Source organism: Lissotriton helveticus, chromosome 12, assembly GCF_964261635.1.
Source record: "Lissotriton helveticus chromosome 12, aLisHel1.1, whole genome shotgun sequence".
NCBI classification, from domain to species: Eukaryota; Metazoa; Chordata; class Amphibia; order Caudata; family Salamandridae; genus Lissotriton; species Lissotriton helveticus.
The window spans coordinates 910,166,424-910,191,981 of record NC_136073.1 but is presented as its reverse complement, the minus strand read 5'-3'; the positions used below and the strand labels follow the sequence as shown (position 1 = coordinate 910,191,981).

General features: G+C 43.8%; 1 protein-coding gene across 1 annotated transcript in view; it reads right to left on the bottom strand.

Moving 5' to 3' along the window:
* LOC144798201 (struthiocalcin-1-like) overlaps positions 1–25,558 on the bottom strand; it is a 128,360-nt gene that overhangs the window by 6,613 nt on the left and 96,189 nt on the right. Inside the window, exon 3 of the mRNA XM_078668948.1 lies at positions 16,263–16,403. Within this exon, the coding sequence (XP_078525074.1) occupies positions 16,263–16,403 (141 nt within the window). The remainder of the gene's footprint in view (positions 1–16,262; positions 16,404–25,558) is intronic.

Below are 25,558 nucleotides of genomic sequence, written 5' to 3'. Positions count from 1 at the left end.
AAAGAAGGTTGTTTAAGAAGAAAGCCCGGCCGGCGATGTTTGATTCTTTCCGTTATTGGCGAAAAGAATCTAAACAGAGAGAAATTAAAAAGTTGAAGAAAGAACAGAAAGAGCAAGAGTTGACTTTAGAACAGTCTGCTAGGCAGCTGCAACTCAACGAGTCTGAAAAAGCGATGGAGGTGGCCAATAGAGAGCGTAATTTAGCGATAGACAAGTGCTATCCTGCTTTACCATCGAGTACGGCTAAGATAGTAGAGGACCCTGAAAAGGATCCCCTGTTGTCTTACTTGTTACGATCACCCCCACCGTATGCACAGGGTGCTACGGCTCCACCTATACCGAATGTTCAATTACCGGTTGCTGGACAACACGGTGTCCCTGTTCCCGCTCCCCTGAATCAAGTTCCAGTACCTCCTGTGGTCAATATTAATGTTCCTTCGACAACCCCTCTTCCAGGGTTGCCGTCTTCTTTACCTATGCCTGTGTCACTCACACCTGCTACTTCACAAGCTATTTTTCCTGCTACTCCTACTGTTCCTAATCTATCTGTTCCAACTGCTACTCTATTTACTGCTTCTGCTAATATTATGACTCCACTTTCTGTTCGTCGGAGAATCACTGATTCTGTCTCCAATATTCTATCTCCCTTCTATAAAACTCTGATTAAGACTCCTACCTCTGACTCTGTACAGAGGCGTAGTCAGCTTCCCAGTACTGAAGAAAGAGGAATATTAGATTCCACTGCTTTTAGATGGGTTTCAAAAGTTGGAAGATATAATGTACAAGATGTATTAGATACATTTATGCAATGGAATGAACCGACACAACGATATGTGTTCGATGAAATGTGTTTCCTTCTACGTGAGGAATTGGAAGAGGATGACCCTGAATCAAATCTAGGAGAATTAATTAATGTTCAGAAAGAGTTTGCTGCAGGTATGATAGTCGGTCAAAATATAAAAGAAGCGATGGAACTGGTTCTAAGTTATAGGACCGACTCATCCCTTCGTTCACCGAGAGAGTTAGGGAAACGCAGTACAAAACAAAATCGTCAATACCCAATGAGAGAGGTTCCACCAATTTGGCGTGAAGCTGTGCAAGCTAATGCACCGCTTGGTATTGCGGCCGCTCCGGCACAATTCCAGAGAGTATGGATACATATTCCATGGAAGCGAGCTGAAGTATTAGCAGTGAAACAGGCCTTGCCAGATCCGCGTAAAAATCCTGCAGGGTACTACAAAGAGTTGGCTCAAACAGTTGACGCTTGTGTATTGAATCTTGCTGACATAGATCTGCTATTTGGTAATGTAGTACCGCAACCAATTTGGGCTAAAATTCGTAAAGAGAATCATCCAGTTGCCCTAGGTGGTGACTGGGCAGCTATAATTGCAGCGGATGGTCAACAAATAGATGGTTCCAAACCAGAACCCCTAATTGCTAATTTGCCTGGTAGAATAATCGATTTAATGAAAACCTTGATGCCAGCATTACGCGTTAACTGGGACAAATTGTCCGCGTGCAAACAGAAGAAAAACGAAAGCGTCTCCGACTTTTTCACAAGATTCGAGGAGACTTTCGTGGATCATAGTGGTCAGGATATGAGCACAGAAGGAGGCCAGAGATTATTTGTTGATAAATTTGTGCACAATCTGTTGCCAGAACTTAGTGGTAAATTAAAGAATTCTGAAAGTGCGTGGGCTGTCTCTACGACTGCGCAAATACTTGCGACTGCCCAGTACTATGAAAATAGGGATAAAGAAGAGAAGGAAAAATCAGATAAAAAGACGAAAGATTTAAAAACTAAAGTACTTTTACAGCAAGCTTATCCGCCTCGCACTAATCAGACTAATATGCAGCAAGGGTCATATCAAAGAACGGAATATAATTTTCAAAGACCACAATACCAATGGAATCAATGTGCTTATTGCAAAGTGGAAGGTCATTACAAAAATGAGTGTCCAGTTCGGGCACAAAATAATGCTGCGGCAGCTCAGAGAGGTCGTGGTAGTTCTATGCAAAACTCTAGAGGTCGAGGACGAGGTGCTATGCCTCCGCAGACGAGTGATCGCCCTTCTAATTATTTCGACCAGCGAAATGGACAATCTGCCCAACAGAATAGGTCTCCACAATATCATGTTGAAGACTATTATGAAGCTAGTGAGGAAGGTCAGCAAAGTGAGTACTAGGACAGCCATGGACAAAGAGAGGGAGTAGTATCAGTTCCAGTAGATCAAAGTGGGCCTTATGTCGCAGTAGCAACATCAGGTATAGTCGAACCGTTTCTGTTGGATACTGGTGCAGCAAAAAGTTCTATCATACATGCGAAACTCCCTGGCGCACCTTTGTCTGGCTCAACAAACGTTTCAGTAGGTTTTTCGGGCGCCCCTGTTCATAACCCTGTTTCTGGTCCTTTGTCTATTTCTGTTGGACCCCGTCAATTGAAAGCACCCCTGATTTTGACGACAGGTTGTAATGAAAATCTGCTTGGTTTAGACTTGTTAAAACGCCTGTACGCGACATTGTACTGTTCTCCAGCAGGAGTACAGCTTACGTTGGGTAAAAGAATAATCTCTCCGATGTACTTGTCGATGGATGCGCTCCCACCAGAGCTGCGTTCACTCCCTGATACTCTTTGGGCGACTGGTCCTAATGATGTAGGTCTATTGGAAATTCCACCCTATGTAGTAACTTTGAAAGCAAATGTCAAACTTCCACGAATTCCACAATACAGAATCTCTAGTGAAGGTGAGCGTGCGCTCCTACTGATAGTGCATGATCTGATTGAGAAAGACGTTATAGAAGAAACTAGAGGTAATGTCTGTAATAGTCCTGTACTGCCTATTTTGAAACGAACTGACCCTACAAAACCTCCAATATATAGGTTTGTAATTGATCTCAGAGAGGTTAATAAAATTGTGATTCCACAGTTTCCTGTGGTTCCAGACATTACTGCATTGTTAACGTTGATTCCTGCTACAGCAGCATGGTTTTCGGTTGTCGACTTGAAAAATGCCTTTTTCAGCATTCCGATAGCCGAAGAAAGCAGAGATATCTTCGGTTTCTCTCTAGGAGGACGAAGCTTTAGGTTTAAACGCGCTCCACAAGGCTATTGTGAAAGCCCATCCATTTACAGTCAAGCATTAAAAAGCCAGTTAGATTCCTTCGTACTTCCTCTTGGTTCTGCTTTAATACAATATGTCGATGATCTTCTAGTGGCTGCTGATGACAAGGAAACTTGCAAAACAGCTACGATTTCTTTATTGTATCACTTGTCAGATTTGAATCACAAGGTGTCACCTTCAAAAATGCAATACTGCTGCCAAGAAGTGACCTACCTAGGTCATCTCTTGTCAAAGGAGGGAAGGAAGTTGACCCCAGAGAGAATAAAAGCAATTACACAGATGAATGTTCCTAGCACTCAGAGAGAAGTACGTGCCTTTTTAGGTATTACCTCATATTGTAGGCAATGGATCCCGAATTTTTCTCTTTTAGCAAAACCATTGGTAGCCTTGACTGGGAAAGGTGTTCCGAGTCCGGTACCATGGTCTGCAGAATGTCAACAGAGTTTTTCTGAATTGCGAAATGCACTGTGTTCAGCACCTGTATTGGGTACACCCGACTACAGTAAGCCATTCACGCTCTATGTCCACGAGAGAGAAGGTTGTGCATTGAGTGTGTTGACGCAGAAATTTGGTGATAAACAACGCCCTTGTGCGTATTTTTCATCAACATTAGATCCAGTAGCTAGAGCGTTGCCTAGTTGCTTGAGAGCTACAGCCGCAGCTGCAGCTTCCATTCGACAATCTGCTGGTTTAGTAATGAACAACATGCTAGTGGTTATGGTTCCTCATGCGGTGGATACACTCATGAACCGAACCAAGACGCAACACCTTACCAGTGCTAGATTATCAGGTTATGAACTGACACTGTTAGCTAGTCATATTCAGATCAAAAGATGCAATGTATTGAATCCAGCAACATTGTTGCCGACTAGCCAAGAGTCGAGTGATTCCGAACCACACGACTGTTATTTCAAAACTGAGGAAGAAACAAAAGGACGAATTGATCTAAAAAACACTCCGTTGTCAGATCCAGATGGCACGCTGTATGTTGATGGGTCTTGCTTCAAATTGGAGAATGGTGATGTGACTGCTGCTTATGCAGTAACGACCTTGAGTACGATTGTGGAGACTGCAAGAGTGAGTCAGAATTCTGCCCAGGCTGCAGAATTGATCGCGCTAACAAGAGCGTGTGTTTTAGCTAAGGGAAAGAGAGTGAATGTGTTCACAGATAGTCAGTACGCGTTCGGCGTGGCCCATAGTTTTGGCCGTTTGTGGAAAGAGAGAGGTTTCATTACGTCCCATGGGACTAAGATTCAACATGGTCAGCTAGTTAATGACTTGTTGGAATCTCTAACCTTGCCGACTGAAGTTGCGATTGTGAAATGCAGTGCTCATAAAGCAATCACGGATGATGTTGGTCGTGGGAATGCTTTTGCTGATGAGACTGCAAAACAGACAGCTAGAAATATGATGAGTAGAATGTATGTTGCAACGTCTGCAAGATGGATTTCTGAGTCTGGAATGTGTGAAGACACAGTGGAAAGCGTGAAATAAATTCAGAAAGAGGCGACTGAGGAGGAAAAACTTGCATGGAAAGAGAGCACGGGTAAATTGGACTCGAGTGGGTGTTGGATTGACTTGTCAGAACAACAGCGTTGGATGTTGCCTGATGCGTATGTGCTTGCAGTAGTAACGATGGCACATGGAACAGCGCACATCAGTTCAAAAGGGATTTGTAAGATGTTGGCTCCGGTCTGGAAGAATGATGGGATTAGTAAGTGTGCAGAGAGAGTGGTGAGAAATTGTATGGTATGCTTGATGCATAATCCTGGCAAGGGAATCCCCACACCTGTAGGTCACTTCGCTCCTCCTTCCTGCCCCTTCGAAGTGATCCAGCTAGACTTCATTCACATGGATCGTTGTAATAACCTGAAATACGTCCTAGTGGTAGTTTGTGCTTTCTCCAGATGGATCGAAGCATACCCGCTAAAGGACAATACTGCCTTATCCACTGCCAAAATTCTTCTTAAAGAATACTTCCCCAGATACGGAATGCCACGGATTGTATGGTCAGATAACGGAAGTGAGTTCGTAGGGAAAGTTATGCAGAGTGTGTGTGCCGGTCTAGGGATTAGACAGAAGTTTCATAGTGCGAACCATCCCCAGTCCGCGGGTTTAGTCGAGGGTTACAATGGCACCCTTAAACTGAAACTTGCTAAGATACAAGCATCCACGGGTTTGTCCTGGCCAGACGCATTGCCTTTGGCTTTGCTATCAACAAGAGCAACTGTACATTCTAGAGTAGGGCTTAGTCCTTATGAAATAGTTTTTGGTCGTCCTGCAAATGTTTGGGGGGTACCTAGACCAAAAGAATTCAAGCAGCTGGAATACCCAATGTTAATTGATTACCTTTTCGACTTGACTGCTAAATTGAGTCTTATTCACCAACAGGTTTTCGATGCATTGCCAAAGCCACCGGAGAGTCCAGGCCATCAGCTGAAACCAGGTGATCAGGTGGTCATTAAAAATTTTGCAAGAACGAAAAATCTTCAGCCCAGATTCATTGGCCCTTTCCAAGTCCTACTAGTAACGAGAACTGCTATTCGTGTGGCCGGAAGGAAAAACTGGATCCATACGACACATGCCAAACGTGTGCCTCTGCCACTTCCTTACGACAACTGGGTAAAGAAAGGAATCGGTGCCTCTGAAACGGGACAAGTCCCCAGGTTCATACCTTTCAGCGATGCAGAACTGATCACTGATTCACCAAATTCTGACTCTCCTCCTGAAACTGCTCTTTTGAACCCTGAACATTTGTCATCCACACCCAACGAACATTTGCCATCTGCACCAAAAGAACATTTGTCATCTGAAAACGTGAACATTGCAACGTCGGCTGAAAATACATTGTTTCCAGACCAGACAGCTCCTGCAAAACTGAGATACAACTTACGTTCTCGCAATATGGACAAATAAAGCAGGAAACTGCCTATTTTCAGATTTGAATTTCCTATACATTGCCTCCAGCCAGGAAGTTTGCTAAAACTTTGTATTGTTTCTTTTTGTTTTAAAAATTGCCTTGCCGTCTGGGTAGCCGTAGGGTCGTGGCTGTGTGCCTAGTTGAATCTGCGGGGGTCAGACACAAGGTCGATCTTTCTGTTAGTTCTGGGAACTCCCAGGGCTGATAGAGGCATTTTCATCTACGTACACATCATCAGTGGTCGCGAACGGTCGTAGAAGATGGAGCTTCCTGAGCTGCAACGAGAAAATGTAATTTATGTTCGTAGAAATAGACTGTACAGAATACTTCACAGCAAATGCTTTCTAATGCAATGTGCAGTTACATTTTTAATTGTTTTGATAATGTTGGTGGGTGGAATCGTCTTTGGTGTACATTTGATTTTTATGCCAGTAACTACAGTACCTCCCCTTGATCCTACTACTTCTACGGTTTCTTCTATGCATTCTTTTCACTCATTTCCTGAACACGAACAAGCTCGACGCTCAGAATTTATTAACAATACATTTGTACAGCTCTTGCATCAACACCAACTGGTAGTTAATACTACAGACTGCTGGGTGTGTGGCTTGATACCTCACACTATGGATAAAGGCATTCCCTATCTAGTCTTGCCTTTTAGCTACAATGGATCATTTCAGGCCTTTCAGACCATTTTTTCATATGCCCTTGAGACCTATCCTCCGCGTCCACCACGGTCCACTAAATACAACTCAGCCAACAAAGCTTTAGTCCAGGGAATCATTGACATGATTAAAGACGTCAATAATACTCCATCTTACCCTAGAGATGAATTACGGGTGTATTTGAGTTGGAACTCTACAGAGTATCGCCTTAGTTTGGGAGAAAGCAAGCGTAAAAGCTCCACTTCAGTTTGGGTCGTGCCTCACCGAGGTCAGGTCTGCTTACAAGGAAATGGGAGAAATCTGAGAGCTCAGCTAGGGAGGAGTGAGTGCGTTGAGACTTACGTATTTCCGTCTAACTCCTCCCCTGCCTTCCTGACTGCTAGGGGTACCTACTTCATCTGTCAGGACAGAGCATATACATGGCTGCCTGCTGACTTTTCAGGTTCATGTTATATTGCTCGATTGTTACCTCCGACATACACTGCTTCTTCAGATTATCACAAGACCAGAGTAGCAAGAGGTGTCTTCAGCAAGGAAGATACCGCTGGTCAAGAAGCTGGAGACTTTTTCAAAGGTTTCCTTCCGTTTTGGGGACCTATGGCCAATAGTAGAAATCTACGTCAACTAACACGGGTAGTTGAATCTACTATTACAGAAACTGCTGGTGCCCTTAGTAACTTAACAGCTGAGCTTCAGGCGGATCGTCTCATGACGTTGCAGAACCGTATGGTTCTAGACGTAATACTTGCAGATCGAGGTGGGGTATGCAGAATGATCCAATCGAGCTGCTGTGTCTTTATTCCAAATAATGCTCCAACAGTCTATGAAGCGATCTCTAAGCTTCACAAGATTTCCGACTCTATACACGTAGATAAGGGAAACTGGTCCTTCATGGAGTGGTTTTGGACTCTGGTATCAGCGTGGGGATGGAAGGTTCTGATGGTCATTGGTGTCATCCTAGTATTTCTGTTCTCGTGCTGTCTTATTATCCAATGTGGTCCCGCTCTGTGTAGTCTCTGTGCTGCAACCTGTTTCAGAAAACCACCTGCATTAGGAGAAAAGGCACGAGACAGGATGATGATACAACAACATGTCACTGACCTAATGAGCATAGAATTAGATTCTGACTCTGATATAGACTGAGGAATTGCCTATGTAAGGGCAAAAGGAGGGTCTGAGGTTCCGTGACGATTTTGTTCGTGTTTGTAACATTGTCGTAAATACATAATTTTGGTATCAGTGAACCGCAAATGATCCATTTAGTATATCCTGGTGTTTTCGCTATGCTACGAGCAAGAGCACTCCTGTTACAAACACATTTCTGTTCTACCCATGGCATCCATCTTAGACACGGAAGCCATTTTGTACTCCTTGCCCTCACATAGTCAATGGCCACACAATGACCTCTTTTCATTTAAGGACACGTAGGCTTTAGCCGGCGATTCACCTTGCGAGTGACACGTGCACCTTAGGCCAGCAACGCTGTGGCAGCATGACTCGGCAAGAACTGCCTCCCCAGCCTGAGGCCAGTCCTGCTATACTGGTTCTTGTGTTCGTTGGCCTGATCATGATTAGGCGGCCGAAGCTGGTAACCGTGCCCATTTACGACCCACAAACATCTCTTATCCTGTCTTTCTATCTTCCACACCTGGCTCTGCTCCTTTCCTTCTGGGCCTTTATTAGGGGGAGGTAACGAAATTTACGATGAGGCGGTCCGGGTCTTGAATGAAGAATTGACATGGGATTATGATGGACTAGTGGGAACCCCTCATTCGTAATGTTTTGACATCAGATACTGTTGACGATTCCTGTGCAACGCCAAATATTTATTGTTTAAAGACACGAATGTTTAGAACTGTGGTAACATGTAAAGAATTTGCCCCGAGCAGAATATTTAGTATATAAGGAACAACCCTCTTTGTACAAATTGAACAGGCTCCTAGACACTGCCCGTGTGCAGTTTCTGTGACTTCTGTGTCCCTGCAGTAATAAACCTTTGGTCTTTGTCGCCACCATCGAGAAGCCCGTGTTTCTGTTTGTTTGTGCACCGAGACAGGTTGAACTCCGGGGTCTTCGGGTGTTGTCCCTGACACCTCTGGACGGAACCAAAAAGTCCAGAACTCCAGAGCTCCTGTACTACTGTAAACAAGTCACAGAGGCACCAACCTGTTAGCTCCTGTACTACTGTAATCAAGAGGCACCGACCTATAAGCACCTGTGCTACTGTAAACAAGTCACAGTGGCACCAGCCTGTGAGCTCTTGTACTACTGCAAACAAGTCACAGACGCACCAACCAGTGAGCTCCTGTACTACTGTAAACAAGTCACAGAGGCACCAGCCTGTGAGCTCCTGTACTACTGAAAACAAGTCACAGAGGCAACTACCTGGAAGATCCTGTACTACTGTAAACAAGTCACAGAGGCACCGACCTGTGAGCTCCTGTACTACTGTAAACAAGTCACAGAGGCACCAGCCTGTGAGCTCCTGTACTACTGTAAACAAGTCACAGAGGCACCGACCTGTGAGCTCCTGTACTACTGTAAACAAGTCACAGAGACACCGACCTATGAGCACCTGTGCTACTGTAAACAAGTCACAGAGGCACCAGCCTGTGAGCTCCTGTACTACTGCAAACAAGTCACAGACGCACCAACTAGTGAGCTCCTGTACTACTGTAAACAAGTCACAGAAGCACCAGCCTGTGAGCTCCTGTACTATTTATTTATTTATTTATTTATTTATTTATAACACTTGTAAAGCACGCTAATACCAATCGGTGTCCTGGCGCTGAAGTGGTACCTCCCTGAGATTTAGCCTTCCGAACTAGAGGGTGAAGAGCCATGTTTTCAGATTTTTCCTGAAAGCCAACAAGTTCCTATGGTGTTTGAGGGCTAGAGGAAGGGCATTCCACGCCTTTGCTGCTCCCCTGACAAAACCTCTGCCCCCCCAGCGCACCTTCCTGATACAGGCTGTTTTAATCAGCCCCATACTGGCCGACCTTAGTTGTCTGCCAGGTCTTTACCATTGGAAGAGCTCCTGGAGGAACACGGGGCCCTAACCATGTAGTGCCTTGAAGGCAATGCATAGGGCTTTAAACAGAATCCGCTTCCGCACCGGGAGCCAGTGCAGCTTCTCCAGTTCTCTGGTGACCGAGGAGAACTTGGGAAGGCCCCCTATAAGGCAGGCGGCCGCATTTTGTAGAACCTGGAGTTTGTTGAGCAACCCCTGTTGGGCCTACAAAAAGAAGGCCATTACAGTAGTCGAGGCGCGACAGCACAAGTGCCGTCACCACCGTCTTTCTGCTCCCCCCCGGTAGGAAGGGGAGAACCTTCCTGATGATTTTCAAAGTCCAGGGTGGAAGAGGTAATCGCCTTGACTTGAGGTTTAAAACAGAGCTGATTATCAATGACAACTCCTAAATTCTTCACCTTTGGAGCCGGAGATGGCGGGGCTCCCATATCTGCCGGCCACCACTTAGAGCTCCAAAGGTTAGCGTTCGACCCGAAGATAAGCACCTCGGTGTTCGAGGAGTTCAATTTTAAGCAACTCTTTGCCATCCATGAACTGACTGCTGACATGCAGTGCTGAAACCTGGCTGCTACACCCAGCTCTTTCCCCGGAAGCACAGACACCACAATCTGGATATCATCTGCATAAGATGTTAACTCGAACACAAAAGCTCGGATCACCAGGGCGAGAGAGGATACGTAGATGTTGAATAAAGTGGGGCATAGGGAGGGTCCCTGAGGGACACACCCAGGGAGTTCGAAAGGTCTTGATTTGAAGTCTCCCATTGCCACCACTTGAACCCGGTCTTTAAGGAAGGCTTTCAGAATGCTCAGAGCTTGACCCTGGACCCCGCAGGACTCCAATCGGTCCACCAGAATAGCATGGTGGACCGTATCGAAGGCCGCAGACAGATCCAGTAGTATCAGCACTGCCTGGCCCCCATCGTCCAGCACCTTCCGGACCTCCTATGTGGACTTAATCAGAGCGGTCTCAGTGCTGTGTCCTTCTCTAAACCCATGTTGGGCTGGGTCCAGACCCTTCGAGGTACGCAGAAATGAGCAGAGCTGGAGATTCATGGCTTCCTCGATAAGTTTTGCCGGCATCGGCAGTCTAGCTATGGACCTATAACTATTGGGGTCCGTAATATCCAGTGAGGATTTCTTGAGTAGTGGGGAAATTGATGCCCGCTTCCAGACATTGGGAAAGTCACCCTTCTCAAACATCAAATTGAAGAGGTTGGCTAGAGTATTCGCTATTGGAAGTGCTGCCAGCTTTGCAATTGACGTGGGGCAGGGATCATGGGGAGAACCCAACTTGGTTGCCATCAGTAATTTTAGAACGTCCTCGGAGCGTACTGGCTCGAAAGCCAAGAATTTAATCCCCGAAGAAACGGCAAGAGGAGCCCTATGAGGCCTCTCCGAGAGACTCTGAGCCACCTGCGGTTCTAATGTCGTAAAAATTGCTTGAACTTTGTTCAGGAAGAAATTAGCCAGGGATTCGCAGAGTTCAATATTGGGAGGCGCAGTCACCGGTTTAGGGGTGGTTACTACTGAAAACAAGTCACAGAGGCACCAACCTGTGAGCTCCTGTACTACTGTAAACAAGTCACAGAGGCACCAGCCTGTGAGCTTCTGTACTACTGTAAACAAGTCACAGAGGCACCGACCTGTGAGATCCTGTACTACTGTAAACAAGTCACAGAGGCACTGACCTGTGAGCTCCTGAACTACTGCAAACAAGTCACAGAGGCACCAGCCTGTGAGCTCCTGTACTACTGCAAACATGTCACAGAGGCACCAACCTGGAAGATCCTGTACTACTGTAAACAAGTCACAGAGTCACCAACCTGGAAGATCCTGTACTACTGTAAACAAGTCACAGAGGCACCAAACTGTGAGCTCCTTTACTACTGTCAGCCTGTGAGCTCCTGTACTACTGTAAACAAGTCACAGATGCACCAAACTGGGAGCTCCTGTACTACTGTCAACCTGTGAGCTCATGTACTACTGTAAACAAGTCACAGAGGCCCCAGCCGGTGAGTTCTTGTACTACTGTAAACAAGTCAGGGAGGCACCAACCCATGAGCTCCTGTACTATTGTTCACCCCTGAGCTCCTGTAATGTAAGTCACAGAAGCAAAAGACTGTGAGTTTCTGTACTACTGTAAATACGTCACAGAGGCACCGACCTGTGAGCTCCTGTACTACTGCAAACAAGTCACAGAGGCACCAGCATATGAGCTCCTGTACTACTGCAAACAAGTCACAGAAGCACCAACCTGTGAGCTCCTGCTGTAAACAAGTCACAGAGGCACCAACCTGGAAGATCCTGTACTACTGTAAACAAGTCACAGAGGCACCAGCCTGTGAGCTCCTGTACTACTGTAAACAAGTCACAGAGGCACCAACTTGTGAGCTCCTGTACTACTGTAAACAAGTCACAGAGGCACCAGCCTGTGAGCTCCTGTACTACTGCAAACAAGTCACAGAAGCACCAACTTGTGATCTCCTGTACTACTGTAAACAAGACACAGATGCACCAACCTGTGGGCTCCTGTACTACTGTAAACAAGTCCCAGACGCACCAACCTGTGGGCACCTGTACTATTGTAAACAAGCCACAGATGCACCAAACTTTGGGCTCCTGTACTACTGTCAACCTGTGAGCTCCTGTACTACAGTAAACAAGTCACAGAGGCCCCAGACTGTGAGTTCTTGTACTACTGTAAATAAGTCAGGGAGGCACCAACCTGTGAGCTACTGTACTACTGTAAACAAGACACAGACGCACCAACCTGTGGGCTCCTGTACTACTGTAAACAAGTCCTAGATGCACCAACCTGTGGGCACCTGTACTATTGTACACATTGTAAACAAGCCACAGATGCACCAAACTTTGGGCTCCTGTACTACTGTCAACCTGTGAGCTCCTGTACTACTGTAAACAAGTCACAGAGGCCCCAGACTGTGAGTTCTTGTACTACTGTAAACAAGTCACAGATGCACCAACCTGTGAGCTCCTGTGCTACTGTAAACATGTCAAGGAGGCACCAACCTGTGAGCTCCTGTACTATTGTTAACCAGTGAGCTCCTGTAATGTAAGTCACAGAGGCAACAGACTGTGAGCTTCTCTACTACTGTCAAACATGCCAGAACCACATCAGCTTTGTTGACCTCCACTGAACTGTAGGCCAAGGGCTTCCATCTCTGATCTATCCTGCTCTTCCAAAACTACTCGCTTCAGGAACATCATACGTGGTTCAGAAAATAAATAGCAGATGAAGTACTGTCTCTGACCTGTTTAACCTAGAGTAACCTGCATCATCACCCCCCTCTGTACTCTCAGGACTCCTGTGAGCCCTCATGGGAAGATTAGCAATGACTCTAACTCCGCTCCTAATGACCTCTCCTCAATCTTGAGGGAATACGCCCCAACTTGTAAGCTGCTCTCCGATGACCTTAACCTCCTGGTCGCACCTGAATCTTTGAGCGCAGCGTCCGGATGTTGGTCCTTCAGCATCCTTGGCTCCCTGTCCTTGATGCTCTTCCAGCTCAGGAGCGTTCTATGGTCCTCCAACATCCTTCAAGAGTCCTATCTCCCAGGATCTCCTTGTGTAAGAAGAATCCTTAATGCTCACCTCGGTTGAACACTACACTTGCCACCTTGCATACGTATACATGGGATACTTGTGAGCGACATCAGGGCTGTGACAACCTTCTCCCATACATTCCTTCCATAAGCTACTCTATAACCTCCAATAACTGCTTATCCGCCAAGGAACTGTTGTGGTGCTCAACACTTCTTGATTAAATGTTCTTGCCGCTACCTCAAAAATACAAATACAAAATAAATCAAATTCAATACCTAGATGAGAGGACTTACCTGGATCGCCTTTTCACCCAAGCAGAGGCCCAATGCGTCTTCTTTGTTACAAAGTTCAAGTAACCGTAGAAAAGGACTGGAGGCCTATATATTCATTATAGCTTTTAATCCGACATAGAAAGATATTTCCTTCCAAGACATTTACTGACTGACCCAACTCACTTATGTCATGTTGACCCAATTACCCCTTTTCATGCTTCCACAGCTCAGACAGACATTCCTTAGCAGCTATTAGCAGTTCATCATTACCTTGTTTAGGAAGAAACATCAATGTGACAGTGTTTGTACTAAAGTTCCCCTAACATCAAATTCCAACCCACAGGCTTTGGCAGACGATGGTTTAGGACTCTGGGAGCACCCCCTTCTTCAATGTCAGCTAGGTTTTGAGTGAAGCGGAGAGATCACACTGTGGCACAGAAGACAAGGCCCCTGGCATAATGTTGCCTCATGAGCTGTTTTAGAGGAGCCAGTGAAAATAGGGCTTTTTGAAGCAGTTTGGGTGTGTATGATTATTAAAGCATTTCCCAAAAATTCAAGTTCAAATTCCCCTTAGGTAGGTGAGGTAGTCAACGATCGAGGGGAAAGGCCAATTGTATCTGAACCAGAAAGCTGCATCATCTAAAAGATCGAAGCTAAACCCCAGACATTGTGTTGCATAAGATTGGGTCAAAGTCGAAAAATATGTCTGACTGCAATGGAGCGTTGGTTGGATACAAGAATGACTGGGCCCGTTGTCGCTTATCTTTGGCCTTAGAAAAATTATGAAGAGATTGTTCTGAGAAGGTAAAGTTCAGCGGGGCTGTGTCCAAGGAGGGAACGTCATCATCAGGGAGCTGCTGGGAGAGGTTGCAGTGAAGATTTCTACATTTGGACTTAGTCATTTTTTTTAAAGTCAAAAATCTCCAGCAGGAAGATTCAAGGGGCTTTAGACGAAGTTCCAGGAGGCCGGATACCCCTTTGGTGAAGGACCACTGAACAGGATTTGCTGCCTCTGAGAAGAACATAGTGGGAGCTGCCTCGCAGTCAGGTTGACCAGCGATGAACCTTGGGTGGATAGAGCAGCAGGTGTGTCCTGGTCTTCTCTCGGTTCTTAGAGCAGTATTTAACCATACATTTTCCAAGTCCCAAGTTTTGAATTTTACCTATCTGGGCACCTTTAACACCACCACTTGAGCAGTTAGGACTCACTCTGGCAGGGCTAGGTGAGGGTTCAAGACCATGGGAGCCCTTTCTGCCACTGAGGCTCTGAACAGGAGGCAAGCAAACCAGTCACTCTAGTAGTCCTGGGTGCAGATGATGAAACTGGGCTCAACCAGCAGGGCAGGCCTGTAAAGAGTTTTAGGCAGACCTCAGGCAGCAAAGCAGTCTGTCCAGATGTAGCAAGTTCCTGTTCTCAAGTACCAGCAGACCACAGCAGCAGGATGTCCTCTGAGAGCCCTACTGCATAGGCTAACGTCTAAGTGTTATGTTATGTGTATTTGTAAAGCGTACTATCAGCCGCAAAGATATCCTGGTGCTGAGTCTAGCCCTGCCTACTTTAAAAGCCAGGTCTTCCACTTCTTGCAGAACTCCAGACGAGAGGAGGAGTCTCTGCTGTGGAGCGAGGAGCTGTTCCACGCTCTAGGAGCGATGTAAGAGAACACCCTAAATGTGATCATTTCTCATTTCCTTAGCTGACCCTTATCGAGTCTGCCCCAAGCCTGTTGTGTATATGTCAGGTTCCGCTGTCTTTGTGAGTATAAAATGACAAGCATAACCACGGCAGTTCATTGGACGCTGGCCCTGTAATGTAATTCTCAGTCCTGCAGATTCTTTCACACTCGCCCCTTGGTCCTTGAGGTGTGATGGTACAATATACCAAGGGTCGTATGTTATCATTTGACAGTGTGACTGTACAATATACCCAGGGTCGTACCTTATTGTTTGACAGTGTGACTGTACAATATACCAAGGGTCGTACGTTATCATTTGACAGTGTGACTGTACAATATACCCAGGGTCGTACCTTATTGTTTGACAGTGTGACTGTACAATATACCAAGGGTCGTACGTTATCATTTGACAGTGTGACTGTACAATATACTCAGGGTCGTACCTTATCGTTTGACAGTGTGACTGTACAATATACCCAGGGTCGTACCTTATTGTTTGCCAGTGTGACTGTACAATATACCCAGGCTCGTACCTTACCGTTTGTCAGTGTGACTGTACAATATACCCAGGGTCGTACCTTATGATTTGTCAGTGTGACTGTACAATATACTCAGGGTCGTACCTTATCATTTGACAGTGTGACTGTACAATATACCCAGGGTTGTACCTTATTGTTTGCCAGTGTGACTACAATATACCCAGGGTCGTACCTTATCATTTGCCAGTGTGACTGTACAATATACCCAGGGTCGTACCTTATGATTTGTCAATGTGACTGTACAATATACCCAGGGTCGTACCTTATCATTTGCCAGTGACCCAGGGTTGTACCTTATCATTTGTCAGTGTGACTTTCCAATATACCCAGGGTCCTACCGTATTGTTGGACAGTGTGACTGTACAATATACCCAGGGTCGTACCTTATTGTTTGCTAGTGTGACTGTACAATATACCCAGGGTCGTACCTTGTGATTTGTCAGTGTGACTGTAAAATATACCCAGGGTCGTACCTTATCATTTGCCACTCCTCCAATCCAGTAGGCCTCACTATTTCTATAGTCGTGTAATCTTCCCATCAGAAGGTATATGAAGTGATTCTCTTCTTCGCTGTGGATGGATGCAAGATGAGCCCCAACATTTTTACAATTTTCCTTGAAGGGGAGAAAGAGATTAGTTTGTGGGGCAGAGGATGAATATACCATCCAGTTGCTATTTCACATCTAGTCTACACACGTATACATTACAATGCGTCACTCTTGTGTCTTTGGAGAAGATGAACCCCTAAACACCCTCTGCCATAGTGCCCTCAGCTCAGAGTGAGCTGCCTTCACCTCCACCATACCTCTACAGTTCAGTGTAGGAGATTAATGTTAGTGCAACGTGCTGCCCCCACGCGCTTCGTGGGGGGGGGCACCACTGCTTTTAGAAGTGTGTTTTGCAAACTCTGACAGACATGTTTTAAAAGCTACATTTTGCAATACGTTTCTAAAAACTGAAATACTTGAATCTGGTTTTTTTTCTCAATAAACTGAGATATTTTAATCTGCATTTGCACTTTAAACCTTGCACTCTACAAAGAGGGAGGCAGTGTTTTGGGGGAAAACCATGACATTGAGAGACACCTTCCTAGTCTAGTCTAGTCATTCCCAGCCGGAACCATATAATGAAGCCCGTGTTGAGGTCACACAGAAGTCACACGCCTGCGAGCGCAATGCTGGTGAACCAAAGACGCGCCAAAGGAAACCCATCTGTGCCCGTCCACGCCCAAATGGGACTAGAGGCCAGGATCTCTGCCCCAACCCATCTCAATAAGATAACTTATTCCTCATCTACAAGCCCTCCGGGATCCATCAAGGACAACTGTCTCCATTCATTCAGTCAATTTGTTTAAGGGGGAATTTTATTGCAAAAACTGCTTTAGGCCGCTCCATTGCACCCACAGTCCTGAGGTCCTCAACACTGCTGCGTCTAGCTGGCACACGTTTTTGATCAATTGTGGGTCCCTTCCACACCACAAATTGAAAGGAAAACCGGATGTAATCTTTCTACCAGAAACCTGGCTCCACGCAGAGTCAGTGCCTGACCTCACCCAAGTTCTGCCCTCTGACTACTACATTTTGTCAGAAAGACATAGAAAACAAGTAGGGTGGGAAAATGTCCACAATACTTAAGAAAACCTTTAGATGTCTCCAGGAATGCCTTGCACTCCCAGACTGTGAAAGCATGATCTTCGCTATCTCATTTTACACCACATATACCCCATCAGGGCCATTTCTATTATGGCCCCCTTGCTCAAGCGGACATTTCATCCAGGCCCTGCCCGACGCAAAATCCAATTTGGCAAACAAAAGGCTAACTTCACACATGGAAGATCCAGGCTCATGCAAGACCTCCCCGCCATCCAACTCACCCAAATGCCACTTGCTTGACCCTATCTTTACGAACAACCCTCCCTTAAATGTGCTGGACCGGCTGCTCCTTGTGATTTGGCGTGACCATTTCATGACCCCTCTGGTCAGAACACTCAAAGCCCTCCCCCAATCCCCAAAACAAATAACTGGAGATACCGGAGATGTGCCATATTGGATGATCAATCTTGGATACAGGCTCTTAACACTTAGAGCCGCGACTTGGGCCCTGAAACCCATTTGCAAATGCCAGTCTCAAAGTGGATTACACAAGCACTCGATCAAAGCATTCCCATAAAAACCCAAACGAAATGCCGACAAAGATAAACCCGCCCCTTTGCATACTCCTGACTTACGGACGCTAAAACAAGTATGCAAAAAAGCTGAGAGGAAATGGAGGAAAGACTATAGCGAAAGTAGCAATTCATATTAGTGAGACTTAAAAAGGAGCTACCATTCTGAAATCTAATCTGCTCAAGTTGCCGATCATGATGATAAAATCAACCAACTCTCCACGTGAAATATTTCAGGTCATCAAGGCATTACTGGGGCCCACATCCAACGGCTCCACCCATGAACAGTGAGTACCCTGGTGTAATGATCTTACCAGATTTTGTCCCCAAAAAATCACAAACATCTTCCAAACTTTCCAAGAATCTGCCAAATACTTAAACCCCACTCCCAAGAGAAACAAGCAACATGAGCATTAGAATTCTTTGCAGCTCTTTTTGGCAAAGAAATATCGGGTTCCCCAATAGATCCTGTCCCACCACATATCCTTTCTAAAGCGGCAGAACACACCTTCTTTACTAATGCTCAATCTCTCATTAGCAAAGGGAATTGTACCCTTGGCATGGAAACAAACCATGGCAAAAGCTTCATTAAAAAAGCCTACACTGGACCCCCTACATCCAGAAGATTACAGACCCATCTCGTTGCTTCCTTGTCTGAACTTGAACACATGTTAATTAATCCCTTTCAGAATTCCTAGAATTTAATATTATTCTACATCCAACACAAGCAGTGTTTCGACCTCAGCATAACACGGAAACCACCCTCTCGGAGGTAATGGAGGAATCAAAGAGGCTGCTGGATCAGGGAGGCTCTGCAGCCCTCATCCTCCCTGACCTAAGAACCCTATTTGATACTGTAAACCACAACAATCTTATCGAAAGATCTTCCAGTGCAGGATTCTCAGGACCTGCCCTGAACTCGCTCAACTCTAACCTGGGAGACAGAACCTTCCAGGTCTTCGATGGTCCCTGCAATTCCGACATACTCCCTCTGAGCTGTGGAGTACCGCAGGGCTCCTCACTAAGCCCCACGCTATTTAACCTATATCTGCCCGCTGGTAGACATTTGGGTTCTCCATAATCTCTTACACTGATTACCCCCAACTGGTTTTCTCTCTTACTTCCAAACAGGATCCCCAATCTCCCAATTTGGGCCCCTGTCTAGAGAGAGTTGCCAGGTGGAGGAACAAATCCTGTCTCAAGCTAAACGGGGATAAGACTTAGCTGATGATACTAGGAAACAGTTTCAATCCTCACTTGAGACTGGGCTGGTCAGAATGCCTGGGTTCACCTCCCGCCCCCAAGACAGCTATAAAAGTCTGGGAGTATGGCTAAACACATCTTGGTCCATGGAAGCCCAGGCTATAAAGCTCTCAGCCAGCTATCCTTGGAATGCTCCGTAAAACCCTGTACTTACTCCCCCTACACTCCAGAAAGCCTGTGGTCCAGGCGTGGATTCTTTCCCATCTGGACTATGGAAATTCACTCAACCTAAGAGCTCCAAAATTTGTCACCAGCCAACTCCAAGTGGTACAGAACTCTGCAGCCCAGATCCTGTTGAATATTCACAGACACAACTCAGCCCAATAGGCCTTAGCATCCAACCACTGGTTCCCATTTGCTCAGAGGAAGAAATTCAATGCCCTCTGCATATTCCACAGTGCCTTGTCAAATAACGGCCCCCCGCTGTTTCTCTGCCTCTGATCTGCTACTACACTCTTGGTAGAACCCTTTGATCTTCTAACGCCCGACAGGCAGTGGCCTCCCATCATAAAGAAGGTGAGAAGTAGGGGAAGGTCCTTCAGCTATAATGTGGCCAAGCTATGGAATGCCCTCCCTCACACTTTGCAAACAACTAACGATGAATTGCCTAGAAACTTTTGAAAACCTTCCTATTTGAAATCATATCTCTCTAGAGTACTTGGTTTAGACTGTGTTGTACTGATAGTGCCGGGATGCCCACGGGTAGCTGCATGCTCTATAAATGCTGAATAGAATAGAAGAATAGATTAGAACTGAATAGAATAGTATAGAATACAATACAATACAATACAATGGAATGGAATAGAATAGAATTAATAGAAAAGAACAGAATAGAATAAAATGAAATAGAATAGAATAAAATAGAATAGAATAGAATAGTATAGAATACAATACAATACAATACAATGGAATGGAATAGAATAGAATGAATAGAAAAGAACAGAATAGAATAGAATGAAATAGAATAGAATAGAATAGAATAGAATTCAATACAATACAATACAATACAATGGAATGGAATAGAATAGAATAGAATAGAAGGAATAGAATTGAACAGAATAGAATAGAATAAAATAGAATAGAATGGAAAAGAATAGAATAGAAGGAATAGAATAAAATGGAATAGAATGGAATAGAACGAATAGAACAGAACCAAACCGAACAGAATAGAATAGACTAGAGTAGAATAGAATAGAATAACGCTTTGCTCAGATGAAAAAAGCACTAAGGATTTTTCAGTCAGCGCTATACATAGATTGATCAATTGATGGATTCACTGATTGACTGAACAATTGATTGGTTGCTTGATTGATTAACTGATTCATTACTTGCATTGACTGATTGAATTTATAAAGCATGCACTACATTTCTGTAACTCGCCCCTGTGGTGGCAAGTGTCCCATTACCACTGAGGAAGAGTAGAATTAATGCATGTAATCCCCTCAACATCATTTGAAGAGGTCGCTCTAACTGTGGAACATAGGGGCATATTATCAAGGACCGGTGTTAAAATTATCGCCGTTTTATCGGTAGGAAACTGCCAATAAAACGGCGATAATGGGCTTGATAATACGCCTTGTTAATTCCCATAGAAGGTCATGTTCTGATGTTAACATGGGCTTCTATGGGAATTAACAAGGGAGTATTATCAAGCCCATTATCACCGTTTTGTCTGCAGTTTCCTGCCGATAAAATGGCGATAATTTTAACACCGGTCCTTGATAATATGCCCAAAAGCTCTTTGCATGTTTTCTTCCAGCAGTGCACTTCAGGACCTGTGCTTTTGCAATGTGACCAGTGGAAAACCCATCTTTTGTGTGCATGCCTCAGGATTTATTTTTATTTTTTAGGATCTATATTGTTAGTGTGTTTGACGACAAGGCAGTGAGCTGCTGCTAAGGAGCACTCTGCTGCCTGTGCCATTCCCAAGCATGGTAATCAATTTCATTAAATTAATTGGTAAGTTTCACTTTTCTGTAAGCCAACCATAGGTGTACACAAAATACGACGGCCGCTTAAACTTCAAGCACCACGTGTTGACAATTAGACTTTCATCACCCACATGTGGGACATAAATCTATCAAACGGACAGACCAGAAGCCAAGAGGAACTCCAGGCATTAGGGGGCATATTACCAACAAATAGCGATATTTATCGCTAAGTAGGCTTAGCGGCAATATTTCTATCGCCGCGCATCACAGTTTTTTATCGCTGAGATAACGTGCTATTAGCAAGGTTTATCTCAAAAGCAATAAAAATCCAGGCGATAGCAGCGAAATGCGTGAATATCACTGAGAATACAGCGATATTCACGCATTATCGCTAACAGGCTCTTAGACATTATATCCACCTCCCATTGGATATAACGGCTAAGAACTGGTCTGAGCATGCCTTAGTTTTTGGAGATATTCGAGCTTAGCGCGAATATTTCCATCACTACGCCTGCCTTGCTAATAGGCGATAGCGTCGTTATCGACTGCTTTCAGTCGCTAACTGGTTGGATACGCCCACTTTGCATGTCATTATAGATAAATATCGCTGACATGCAAAGCGGGCCCCAAACCGCTCGCTATCGCCTACAAGCTGTCGCTAACTGCTGTTAGCGACAGCTTGTGAATAGGGCGATAGAATTATCGCCGCTTAGCGGCCGAAAACGGCCGCTAACGCGGCGATATTCGCCTATGCCCTTCCTTGGTAATATGCCCCTAGGTGCGCTAGGTAGAACAAGTTGAATAAGCAAACTCCAGCAGGTGATGTTAAAAAACACAATTGGGTCTCACGTGCATGTTTGAAGGGGGAACAGGGGCTAACTACAACCTTACAGTTTGAAACTTCAACAGCTTGGTACAGTGGTAAAGTCTGCAGAATTTTAAACTATACTTTTTTTTTTATTTGGCTTAGAAATGGACAACTATTTAAAATAAAAGCATTGGTCCACATAGTTTATTTTGATTGATGCATCACAATAATGATTATTTTTAAGGTATTAGATAACTGTCACCCAGGATCCAATGTACTCCCTGTTGTCTGGCAACTTCTGCCTGGCTGACCTTCCACCAGAAAAGCCTCAATTAGAGACTCTCACACCTTTGTTTCTGCTAGAAGAGAAGTAAAAAATCTGTAAATAGGTCACAGAGCTGAGATTTCCCAGGACAAAGGGTATCCTTAGATTTGACAGCCTCTGCCAGAAACAGAATGGCACAACATTAATGAAAAGGCTGAATAGACAAAGAAATGACCGCTGATTTGGGACACCAATATCAGAGGAAGTTTGATTCTACAGCCCGGCCAAATCCCCCAGATGGTGCAGAGCTAGAATATCGATGTATAAATATTGATATACAGAAATATCGAGGTCAAAATATCAATGGAAAATATATTGTTATCAAGAATATAGATTGTTAGGTAAGTAATATCGATTGCAAAAATATCAAAGTGTTAAATATCATTTACAGAAATATAGTTGCTAAAAATATCAATTTATTATTAATGTTATGTATTTTAGTATTTTGTAAGAGAATTGTTTGTATTTTTTGTATATGTGTTAACATTTCAGTAGTTAATATTTTCTTTTTAAATACAATTTTGCATTTTTAGTTCCGTAGCGGGTTGTGGGTTTATAGGGGAATAGGGTGGGAAGTAATTTCATTATATAGATTGTATTTATTATTTATAGTAGTTAATTATTTTTTTATTGAATTTTGCGTTTTAAGTTCCGTAGCGGGTAGTGGGATTATAGGGGAATAGGGTGGGAAGTAATTTAATTATATTACATTTATTCAATCATTTATATTTATTAATAACTGTATAATTGTGATGTTATAGAGTTAAATGTGAACATTAATTTATTAATAAGTGTTTGATAATTTGTTTTTTAAATAATTTAAATTAATTACTTATTAATTAATTATGGTAATTGTTAAATTCACTTTAGGTGTGTGTTGTGGTGTTTATAGGTGTAAATGATGGGAAGTAATGTATTTTTTATTGATGAATTATTAATTGTTTATTAATTCATTTGCATAATTAATTAGTAATTAATAAATATAAGTGTGTAAATAATTTTAGGTGTGTTTTGTGGATATTATAGTGTTAAACAATGTATAATTAATGAATGTTTATTATCTTTTTTAATAATAATATATTTAAATTTCAATAATATTTATGTTAATAATGGAAATAAAATGTATTAAAAATGTTGATTTTTTTTATTGGTGTAGTATCCAGCACTTTCCCTACTGTTGAACTCGCTGGAGTGGGAATAGTAATTTTTACCCCTCCGCTATCCAACACTTTCCCTACTTTTCGCTCACTGGAGTGGGAATAGTAATTTATACCCCTCCACTATCCAACACTTTCCCCACTGTTGCCCTCACTGAAGTGGGAATAGTAATTTTTACCCCTCCGCTATCAAACACTTTCCCTACTGTTAAGACTCACTGGAGTGGGAATAGTAATTTTTACCCCTCCGCTATCAAACACTTTCCCTACTTTGCACTCACTGGAGTGGGAATAGTAATTTTTACCCCTCCGCTATCAAACACTTTCCCTACTGTTGCACTTACTGGAGTGGGAATAGTAATTTTTACCCCTCCGTTATCCAACATTTTCCCTACTGTTGCCCTCACTGGAGTGGGAATAGTAATTTTTACCCCTCCGCTATCAAACACTTTCCCTACTGTTAAGACTTACTGGAGTGGGAATAGTAACTTTTACCCCTCCGCTACCAAACACTTTCCCTACTTTGCACTCACTGGAGTGGGAATAGTAATTTTTACCCCTCCACTATCGAACACTTTCCCTGTTTTTCATTCACTGGAGTGAGAATAGTCATTTTTACCCCTCTGCTATCCAACACTTTCCCTACTGTTGCACTTACTGGAGTGGGAATAGTAATTTTTACCCCTCCGTTATCCAACATTTTCCCTACTGTTGCCCTCACTGGAGTGGGAATAGTAATTTTTACCCCTCCGCTATCAAACACTTTCCCTACTGTTAAGACTCACTGGAGTGGGAATAGTAATTTTTACCCCTCCGCTACCAAACACTTTCCCTACTTTGCACTCACTGGAGTGGGAATAGTCATTTTTACCCCTCCGCTATCAAACACTTTCCCTACTGTTAAGACTCACTGGAGTGGGAATAGTAATTTTTACCCCTCCACTATCCAACACTTTCCCTGTTTTTCACTCACTGGAGTGGGAATAGTCATTTTTACCCCTCTGCTATCAAACACTTTCCCTACTGTTAAGACTCACTGGAGTGGGAATAGTAATTTTTACCCCTCCACTATCCAACACTTTCCCTGTTTTTCACTCACTGGAGTGGGAATAGTCATTTTTACCCCTCTGCTATCCAACACTTTCCCTACTGTTGCACTTACTGGAGTGGGAATAGTAATTTTTACCCCTCCGTTATCCAACATTTTCCCTACTGTTGCCCTCACTGGAGTGGGAATAGTAATTTTTACCCCTCCGCTATCAAACATTTTCCTTGCTTTTGCACTCACTAGAGTGGGAATAGTAATTTTGACCCCTCCGCTATCCAACATTTTCCCTGCTAAGTAATTATTGTGTTGAGAATTGTATGTTTTTTTTATAGTTTAATGTATTAATTAATTATAGGATGTTTTATTTTATTTAAAATTAGTGATATATGTATATATTTTATTTTTATATAATTTAATAAGTTTATAAAATAAATAAAGATAATAGGTAATAAAATGTAATTAAGTCAATGTATGTATATGTACAAATGTTTGAGTGTTTATATTTTTTAATTAAGTTTATTTGTTATGAGATGTGTGGTGTGGCCTAGTGTGTATGTTTCCAACCAGAAGTCATAGTAATAATATCAGACTGTTGAAAGGCAGCTGAAGATGGCTTTGGAATTTTGATATAATTTGCTTAGATTATTAATCTGAGCGTAAATTGGAAAACTTATAAGGCACCTCAACCATCACTAGCAAGTTAGAGAGCTGTTCGACTCCAAGACGACAAGAAAAAGAATAACTCCTGTCTGCCTGGGATGGACTGAAGACTCTCCCTGATTCCCTTTGAATCTCTGACTCTAAAGGTTTCTGTTAGAGCCACAGAGCCCACAGGAAGACGAGAGACCCAGGAGCAGCCCAGGGTGCATATTTACAAGCCCCTTTTGCCACTGGAGCGTCACTTTTTCTGAGGCTCCTGTGGCGTAGCGCCATTTCCCATATTTACTTAATGTGGCTTAACGCCACCTGGTAAATATGCGCTTTTCCGCTGTAGTCCTCTGCGGCAAAGGGGCGTGCAATGGGTGGTGCAGGGGGCGTTCCACCACAAAACCCATTGCTTTTTGATGATACCT